This window comes from Mastomys coucha, unplaced genomic scaffold (genome assembly GCF_008632895.1).
Source record: "Mastomys coucha isolate ucsf_1 unplaced genomic scaffold, UCSF_Mcou_1 pScaffold19, whole genome shotgun sequence".
NCBI classification, from domain to species: Eukaryota; Metazoa; Chordata; class Mammalia; order Rodentia; family Muridae; genus Mastomys; species Mastomys coucha.
Window position 1 is genome coordinate 24,214,915 of NW_022196901.1, and position 10,063 is coordinate 24,224,977.

Here is a 10,063-nt window from a genome sequence, read left to right on the forward strand (position 1 = left end):
TTTTTTGGCTTTTTTTGTTTGTTTGTTTGTTTTTTCAAGACAGGGTTTCTCTGTATAGCCCTGGTTATCCTGGAACTCACTCTGTATAGCCCTGGTTATCCTGGAACTCACTCTGTAGACTAGGCTGCCCTTGAACTCAGAAATCTCCCTGCCTCTGCCTCCCAAGTGCTGGGATTATAAAGGCGTGTGCCACCACCGCCCGGCTAAAGCAGTTTTTAGAAGGCAGTAGAAAATTTTGATTTTCTTTTTGCTTGTTTAGTTTATTGAATAACTTCCTTCCAGGAACATAAACAATGTATTAATATATTCCCACTTAACACTTTATCATACTACTTTTGGGAGCAAAATTAAAAATGAAACACCTGATTTTCTGCAAATGACAGTAAATTTAGTCTGAGGATAGTTTCACAGCAGGACTAGCTCATCTGGGAGACCTGTGTCTAACTTGGTAGTCTGCCTCATTTTCTTATCAGGTAGCCAAGAGGTCCCAGACCCAACTGAGATGCAGTTTGTCCTTCACCCCATGCTGACAAATCTAGGGGTGGGCAGATGTTTCTGGTGGGTTTGTTTTGTTTTGTTTTGTTTTTCTAGATGAGGTTTCTTTGTGTAACAGCCCTAGTTGTCCTGGAACACTATCTATATATACCAGGCTAGCCTCGAATTCATAGAAATCCACGTGCTTTTGCCTCTCAAGTGCTGGGCTGATGGACAGATGTTTTGTAAGCCATGGTTTTATTCCATGTGTGTTCTTTCCAGTATTTCCCATTGAAATGAGACAGTTTAGTTTCTGGCTTACTGAAGTTGAAGAACTGACAGCCAGCAAACAGGCCACTCTTTACCAAAGGTAGCAACAGACTACCCCACTGTGGTTACTCTACTGAGGGCCTCATGGAGTCTGTAACAGGAGCCCATTCAGCAGGAAAAGCTGAACACTCTCAATGAGAGGAGGGAGTAGTCTCCAAAGACAGGTGCCAATCCTTATTCTGAGGGTGGATACAGGTGGCAGGGATTCACATGAAGTCCCCTTGATTATCTGTAATTTAACCAGCTTTTGGTGGTGTACCCATGACATTAAATTTTAGACTTTTTTATTTGCTTCCAAATCTCTTGAAATTGACTTGTTTTCAGAAGGATGTTTGAGTTGGTGGTTCTAACTGGCCTATGTTTCATTTGTCCCTGGCTGCAGGGTGCACTGGTGACTCTTCTTCCAAGTTCTATTTTCCATCATTCAAGTGAGAATAATTAACTTCTTTTTGCTCACGTCATGGAATTAAGGAGAGAACAAATAAGTTAATGTTGGTTAACAGCATTAATTGTTTGCCTGTGTGATTTTGCTGTGTCTTATTGTAATGTAAGGACCAGGATTCACAGCAGGAGTGATTTTTTTTTTTTTTTTCAGTGCTGGTTCAGCACTGCTTAAATGTAGAAAACACTGGCCACTCAGCAACTGTGTAACACTTGTTCCTTTAAATATTTTATGCTTTTTGGTTTTACATGATTTTTGTGGCTCTGCATTGATAAGCCTGGGATCTAAAGGGTTATGACCATATCTTTACTAATATCAATAAAAATATATGGCAGTGAATTAATTACGTTTGTGTGTATCAGGAAAATTTTTGTAGGTGGCCTAGTAGCACAGTGAGGACTCACTCAGAATATGCTGAGTTCTCTTCTCGTGGGACTGAGTAGGAGATGAAACCACTCTTGTACATGCTTAAGTCAGCTCTCAGCTTTCCTGGCTTTGGTAGTGAAGTAGAACAGTATTTCTGTCTACCCAATGAGGCTGGAAGAGGGCATTGGATCCTCTGAGAGTGGAGTTACAGATTTGTTGTGAGCTGCATAGAGTTCCTGTTCTCATTCTAGACCTTTTCCTGAAAGCAGCATCAGGTAGATTCAGAGCCTCATCTGCATCTACCTCACTCACCAACCTAAACCCCAGTACCCCCACCTCCTGGTAAGAACAGGCAAGCTCATGCATGTATGGTGTTAGTTTCTCCATCTTCACTCCTGCTCCTGTCTTCAAATATAACTTTTGGGAGCTGGGTGTGGTCCCAAAAGTTATATTTGGGTGTGCAGGCCTTTAATCCCAGCAGAGGTAGGTATTTCTCTTAAGTTCCAGGACAGCGCGGGCTACCTTGCCAAAAAACAAAACAAAACAAAAACAAAAATGTAGTTTGTGGACAAGATTGGCAGAGAGTCAAGAGGGTCTCATTGCAGAGGGGACACAGTGCTTTCTTGTTTGGAAAGAGCTATGTGTTCTATATAACAGACTTCCATGAAAAAGAAAGGAACCAATCACAGCTTGTGATAAGACACAAAGTTTTCTACAGACCCATCTATGTGGCAGGCAAGAGAGCCACTTTTAAACATGGACAAGAGAAGCAAGACTCCAAGAGGAGTGGAAGATGAAGGTTCTAATTTGGCTGCAGTATAGAAGTGTTACAAACCTACCTGAAAGCAGGGCTAGGTAAAATGTTCTGTCCTGCCCCATATATTGATTGGACTCTGTTAAATGGAAGTCCAAGGAGAGGGGATAGTTTTCCATGCAGGAACCAAATCTTCATCTGAAACTTTCTAGGGCTTTGGCTTGGGACTCTGTCCACACTCAGTACTTACCTATTCCCACAGGTGGCAGGGACAGGGACACATCAAAAAGGATAGTCCGGTGGACTTTCTTTTCTTCTCTGTTATGTTATCTCCAGGAGAACCGTTCCTTTTTTTTATATACAAATTTATTGATAAAACCAGGTCAATAAACATGGTAATAACATTCTACCAGGAATGAGAAAATGAAATAAACTGCATTGAGTGCCATTTGGTATTTGTAAGACCTGACTTCATTGTTACCTTTTTGAAAGTAGTTTCTTTGTTAATGTAAATTTATTTTCACTGAGTATATTATCTGATGTCTTAATTCCTAAGCCTCACCTTAAAATAGCTATTTTGTTTTTCCCTGCCCCTTCTTCAGGTCTATGGTGCCATTGCTTCAGGTGATATCAAGGGGTTCACCCATGTCTTTTGAAGATTCTAGTCGAATCATCCCACTCTTTTACCTCTTCAGCTCCTTGTTCAGTCATTCACTAATTTCCATACATGACAACGAATTTTTTGGTGACCCTATAGAAGGTAAGAATTTTGAAAAATGGGTTTGCTGCTGACCTTATGGCCTATCAGTTTTTAAGGGTAATTGAAAGGCTCTCTCCCACTACCCCCCCTTTTTTTTTCTTCTTTAAGTTTTGCTGTGTATATTGACTTGAAAAAAAAAATGGTTGAAAATTGGTTGTTTTAGTTGTAGGTCAGAGACAATCATCCATGATGCCTTTCACTCTGGAGGAGTTAATCCTGTTATCACGATGCCTTCGAGATGCCTGCTTGGGCATCATCAAGCTAGCATATCCGGAAACAAAGCCAGAAGTTCGGGAAGAATATGTCACCGCATTTCAGAGTATTGGGGTCACTACTAATTCTGAGATGCAGCAGTGCATACAAATGGAACAGAAGCGATGGGTTCAGTTGTTCAAGGTATGTGGCATGTCAGAAAGGATCCAGCACAGACTTGGTTTTGTTTAGTTTCTTATAGAAGAATAGAAATTTGGAGGTTAGTTTCAGGCATAATTTTAATCTACAAAACTTTTAAAGAAAAGCCTTATCTTTATTTTTTATATGTTTTATTTTAAAGCATTGCTGTTGTGCTGATGTAACAGCTCAGTAAATGAAGGTTCTTTCTACCAATTCTGGAGACCTGAGCTGAGTCTTGTATCACATACAGTGAAAGGAGAAAACTGGCTCTCAAACATTGTTTTCTAACTTTCTCATAAGTGCTGCAGCAGCAGATGAAAAATAAAACCCTTGCTTTCACAGTTAATACATATGTAACATGTCTTAAGACTATCCTTGACAAGCTATAAAAGTAATAAAACATTTTAAATGTTTTCATTTTTATTTTTCATTAAGATTTTTTCTTGGTAAAAATTATTTTTAATCTTTTACAAGATGGAATCAAAAAGGTAGAATGAGTCAGTTTTTGATGCATACTATATATAAATTACTCCAGAATGAATTCATTTTTAACCATGGAAACAAAAAGAAGTTACGGGGTACCATGGTTGGAATGCTGGCAGGAGTGGGTGACAGGGTTAAAAAAAAAAAAGCAAGAAAAGTGCTTGACTCTGACCCCCATGCAATTTCTGCTGCAAACACATCTAGTCAGCTAAAATTGCTCGTTAAAGGAGAGCAGAAGAAATGCATCTTCCAAATTGAATGCTAGATTTACAGGCCGTTTAATACCAGCGACCTCTCAAACACTAATGTTCCATGAGAGTCATCAGCTGTCCCTTCGGGTCTTTTATCACTGCTTTTGTCAAGCTATCCGTTTAATTGAAAGAAGTTAATTGAATGAAAATGATCAACTAAGCTTGTATTAATATTGCTAATGGAACTTTCTTCTTGGCCATGTTTGGAGAAAGATGTCAAGCTAGACTTTAGGAAAGACCCATTAATGCTTGCACTTAACCTGATGGGCTAATTAAGGACTGCTTATTCATCCTACAAGTCCATGAGAGTCTCTCTGCAGCCCATTCTGCCTGATTTTACAACACATTTCACTTAGAAGCATAAGCATTAGCAGCAGTGAAAGTAACTGATAATGTTTTGATTGCGTGAATACAGGCCTAATGCATCATCGAATTCATAATTTGTGCACACTGGTGTAATACATGTTTGGACAATCTATTTTAATCATCTTTCTCTGTATTTCTAAGAAAACCTTAAAAGTTACCTGCTAAACCCTTCTTTGAAGATGGGCTATTTTGCACCTTTTCTAGCTATCTAGAATAAACTGCTTCAGACTTGGAATGCATATGGTTCATGGATTTGAACCATATGGTAGCATATATGCTTTCTTGTCTGTGTGTAGTTAAGCTCTGGGATCTTTGCTAGTAACACTTCCCTTAATGTGAGATACCGGGTTTTGTGTACACTGGAAGATAAAGTCACTGTTTTATAGTTCCTACTGGATGTTTTATAATTTTGTATAACAGTCTTTGGCGTTTAGGAATATCTGAATTTAATAGTGTTACATGAGCTTTTTTGTTTTTTTTTTTTTTTTTTACCCTGACCTTATTTTGTTTTGCTTAAACATTAAAATAAAAATTTTGTGAATCCAAATACAATAATGCATGCTAGTGATCCCAAATCTCAGGTTGCTGAGACAGAATGATTTATAAGCATGGAACCAGCCTGAACTCTAGTGAGTTCAAGGTGAATTAAGCAAGACCCTGTCTCATACACCTTCCCAGGCAAGAGGTAGGAAATCCTGCTTGATATGTCTTTATGTCTGACTATCACATTTAATGGGCCCTAGCAAAGACTGTGTATCAGGGAGGCAGGCCCATTTATATGCATTGCCACATAGTGAATAGTATGTGCTATGGTAGATGATTCTTGCTCTCTTGATGTATATGTATATGGAAGTGAAAGAGCGATATTGAGCCCAGAGCTTTGTACATGCTAGGTAAGCAGTTTACCACTGAGCTACATCTAAAATCCTAATCGTTTGCAGGGGTTTGGGGGGGAAGTTGTTGTTGTTTGGTTTTTTTTCTTAATGTGAGATGGGTTTAGATTTGAAATTGTGTTTTAACAAAGACCTTTGACCTTAGAATAGAATTGTTTAAAGAATATATGCCCAACCAATTTTATACCACCTGCTATGCATAGAGTCTAGAAATAACACAAACCAGTATTACCCATGAGTGATGATCAGCTGCTTTTAGCTTTTCTTATAGGAGAAAATGACATTTATATCAAATACCATAAACAGAAGGGTGTTGTCACTTTTTCCTAGGAGCCAGCATTGCCTGTCTGTTGATATGGCAGTGATTCTGTATGGGAGATGTAACTGTTGACCCTGTACGATGTCTGCACCATTCATGTGTACTACAGTACCAAATTAAATTTGAAACATTGACAGTAAAACCAACCAAAGGAGGTAAAAGCATTTGCCATTAATTTCTTACTTTTTGTTAACTGACAGAATTGCAAATGCTGAGACTAGGCTTTCTACCTCAGAGCAGACCATTTTCATTTTCCAGTCAAAGACAATCTTGAATTGAGAGGCTCTGTTAACTGGTCACAGAACATAGAATCTAATTACTCAAAGTCATCTTTACTTGTCACCTTAGGAATGAGATCTGTTCCTAAACTCTGCATCAACACTGTTAAAACAAGTAATGCATTTAATCAACTTTATAAACTTCTTTTTAAAGTGTAATTTATAGCTATAATCCTTTTAATCCCATGGAGAAGCAGGAAAACTTGCTTGATATGTCTTTATATCTAGCTATTATATCTATATCTATATGATATGTCTATCCATTTTACATTAAATGGGCCTTAGCAAAAGCAGTGTGTCAGGAAAGCAGACACAACTATATGCATTGCCACATAGAGAGTAGAGTATACTATTGTAGATGATTCTTGCCCTCTTGATTGTTGCTTTGTATTTTTCCATTTGAAAGAAAAAGTGTGTGGTCTTGAATCTGGTACATCCCAATACTTGGGAGACTGATGAAGGAAGATTGTGAGTTTCAGACCAACCTGGGATCTGTATTGATTCTTTAAAAACCTAAGGCTAATTTGGTCATGGGACCGAAAAACAAAGTTGGAATTTGTCTTTTAGCTTCCTCTCTGCTGACTAGCCCTCATACTGTAGACCCAGTCAAAAGGCCATATCTAGGGAAGTCCTTTGCCATAGTGGGGAAACTACCTGAACATGATGTACGTATCACATTACCTTCTAAATACAAGCCTATAGAATAGTGCAGTTGTCAGCTTTGGCCAGAAAGCTTCTCTTTGTAGTGATCAGCAATTAGTTCAGAGACTGATAACTGGCCAAAGTACTAAGAATAAATTACCCATAAATGGAACATCCATACCTGTCTTAGGATTTCTTTTGTAACTCTTATAAAGAAAAACATTTAATAGGGGGCTGACTTACAGTTTAGAATTTTAGTCCATTATTGTCGTGGCATGTAGGCAGACATGGTGCTGGAGAAGTAGCTGAGAGTTCTACATTCACATCTGAAGGCAACAAGAAGATAGAGTGCCACTGGGCCTGGCTTGAATTTTTGAAACTTCAAAGCCTAACCTCAGTGACACACTTCCTCCAACAAAGCCACATCTATTCCAGCAGTACCTCCTAATAGTGCAGCCCCCTATGAATCTATGGAGGCCCTTTTCATTCAAACCACTACAATATCCAAGGCTGTGGAACATAGTGGAAGAATGAGCCGGAATGCAAGAATTAGAGAAAGGGAGTAAGTGTGGAATACTGATTTTCAGTCATGACATGGCTGCTACATTTTTTTTGTTGTTGTTTTGTTTTGTTTTTTGTTTTTCGAGACAGGGTTTCTCTATAAAGCCCTGGCTGTCCTGGAACTCAGAAATCCGCCTACCTCTGCCTCCCGAGTGCTGGGATTAAAGGCGTGCACCACCACCACCTGGCTTTTTTTTTTTTTTTTTAAGATTTATTTATTATTATATGTTAATACACTGTAGCTGTCTTCAGACACACCAGAAGAAGGCATCAGATCTCATTACAGATGGTTGTGAGCCACCATGTTGTTGCTGGGATTTGAACTCAGAACCTCTGGAAGAGCAGTCAGTGCTCTTTAACTGCTGAGCCATCTCTCCAGCCCAGCTGCTACATTTTTAAAAAAGATTTGTTTGTTTGTTTATTTGTTTGTTTATCTATTTATTTATTTAATGCATATGAGTACACTGTATGTGTCTTCAGACACACCAGAAGAGGACATCAGATCCCATTACAGATGGTTATGAGCCATTTGTAGTTGCTGGGAATTGACCTCAAGACTTTTGGAAGAGCAGTCTGCTATTATCTGCTGAGCCATCTCTCTAGCCCTGGCTGCTGCACTCTTGAAGTCACATCAGCTATGCTTGTCTTCACAATATTAGGTACTTCAATAGCCTATTATTGAAGTGGGAAGGGCTCCTGATATAAAATTTAAGATAGGTGTCTTAGGGTTTCTGCACCTGCACAAACACCATGACCAAGAAGCAAGTTGGGGAGGAAAGGGTTTATTTGGCTTACTTCCACATGGCTGTTGATCACCGGAGGAAGTCAGGACTGGAATTCAAGCAGGTCAGGAAGCAGGAGCTGATGCAGAGGCCATGGAGAGATGTTCCTTACTGGCTTGTGTCCCATGGATTGCTCAGCTTGCTTTCTTATAGAACCCAAGAATACCAGCCAAGGGATGGCACCACCCACAAGGGGCCCTACCCCCTTGATCACTAATTGTGAAAATGCTTCACAGCTGGATCTCATGGAGGCACTTCCCCAACTGAAGCTCCTTTCTCTGATAACTCCAGCTTATGTCAAGTTGACATACAAAACCAGCCAGTACAATAAGCAATTCGTGAAAGGGGGAAATTTTCCTTCAGTATTATAGCCACTGGTAAGGTGCTCCTGTTAACAATTATAACAAATCTTACTGTAACATACACACACACACACACACACACACACACACACACACACACACACACACACGCATGCACACAGGCAGAAGGATGAGGAGAGGAAATTGAGTAGGGGTGGGTCAGGAGAGACTAAGGAGGAGATAAATGTGCTTAAAGTACTCTGAATATATGAAAGTGTCATAAAATCCAATTTTATTTATAGTTAATACATACGAATTTCACAAACAACAGCCCAACTTTTTTCCCATAAGTAAAATTTTGTTGAAAAATGGATTCCAAAATGGGACGTGATTGTTGTATATTTTATAAAATCAAACATAATTATGTTGTCTTGGTAGAGTCACTGAACTAGATAAGGCTTTCTGTGAAAAATAAATTCAGGAACTTATACAGATTAATGTTGCTTTCTTCTAAAGGAACAGACTTAGGGCTTATGGGCTGGTACAACTGTTGAACAGCCTATACAAAGTTTAGTTTTCAGCTCATGTCTGAGCCTGGCTGAAAACTAGTAATCTTGTAGCAACCTGGACATTTCATATTTATGAAGTAAGATTCTCGGCTTTTCTTCTTCCAAGGAAGGGTGTATTAGATCTCTAGTCAGAGGATCATGATAGCTCTGCTAGCATGGCTGCTCCACATCAGTGAGGTGAGGTGCAACAACTCAACTTTTGAACAGTGAATGGATGCAACCAGTGTCCTGGCTATGATCCTGATGTATGTTTTTCATAGGATTCTCTGAGTGTTCTATTTTTGAAGATCTGTTCTTGCCTATCCTTATTATTGAGAAGGGCTGGGTGGTTTTGTTGTTGTTGTTTTACTTTTTTGTGGATGTTTGAAATGAATACTTAAGGAAAATGATTTTGTAGTATTTCAAACATGGAAGAAAGTCCTGTCTTTCAAAATACATTAACTAGTGATAATTGAGGGGTATGTAAAACAGGATTGTGTGTACTCACAGCAGCATTTCAAGCCTTAACTACTGATTCCTTAAGTAACCCCATGCTGGCTGCCCAGTGCTAGGGAATGGCAGAGAACTCAGACTGGCAGCTACTGCCTTGGCAGTATCATTGTGTGATGAGGGCTTGCAGTAAACTCATTGTGTTCTTTCCACTCCCTGTAGGAGAATCTCTTATGTCAGGTGATACTCCTGTAGCTGCGCTAGCTTTCTCACATTCCTTTGAATGTGTTCTTCATTTGAAATCAAGTCTTTAAAAAGTTCTCCTTTTATGTATTTATCCCATTGCACACTTGCCCCTTTCAGTATCTAGAAGTGTTGTGCTGCTGATGGTGCCTGTTGCTAGACCAGGTAGCATAGACTGGTGAATCTCTGGCACTAGGCAGAACTGCAAGTTTGTGGCTACCTGGGCTCCAAAGGGGGTTAAGACAATTTACTGAGACTCTGTTTCAAAATAAAAAGTACAAAGAGAACGGGATTATAGTTCAGGGGTTAAACCCTTGTCCAGAAAGCATGAGGCTTTGGGTTAAATCCTTAGTGTCAGCAAAAAAAGAAAAAAAGAAAAGAATTTAGCTATGCTGTTTGGTTTTAATTATATAGTTCCATCTTGCA

At 39.2% G+C, this 10,063-nt stretch overlaps 1 protein-coding gene across 1 annotated transcript in view; it reads left to right on the forward strand.

The window, feature by feature from the left end:
* The window catches only part of Ube3c (ubiquitin protein ligase E3C), a 112,069-nt gene that overhangs the window by 47,387 nt on the left and 54,619 nt on the right, over window positions 1–10,063 (forward strand). Inside the window, exons 12-13 of the mRNA XM_031380273.1 lie at window positions 2,969–3,126; window positions 3,290–3,522. Of these exons, the coding sequence (XP_031236133.1) occupies window positions 2,969–3,126; window positions 3,290–3,522 (391 nt within the window). The remainder of the gene's footprint in view (window positions 1–2,968; window positions 3,127–3,289; window positions 3,523–10,063) is intronic.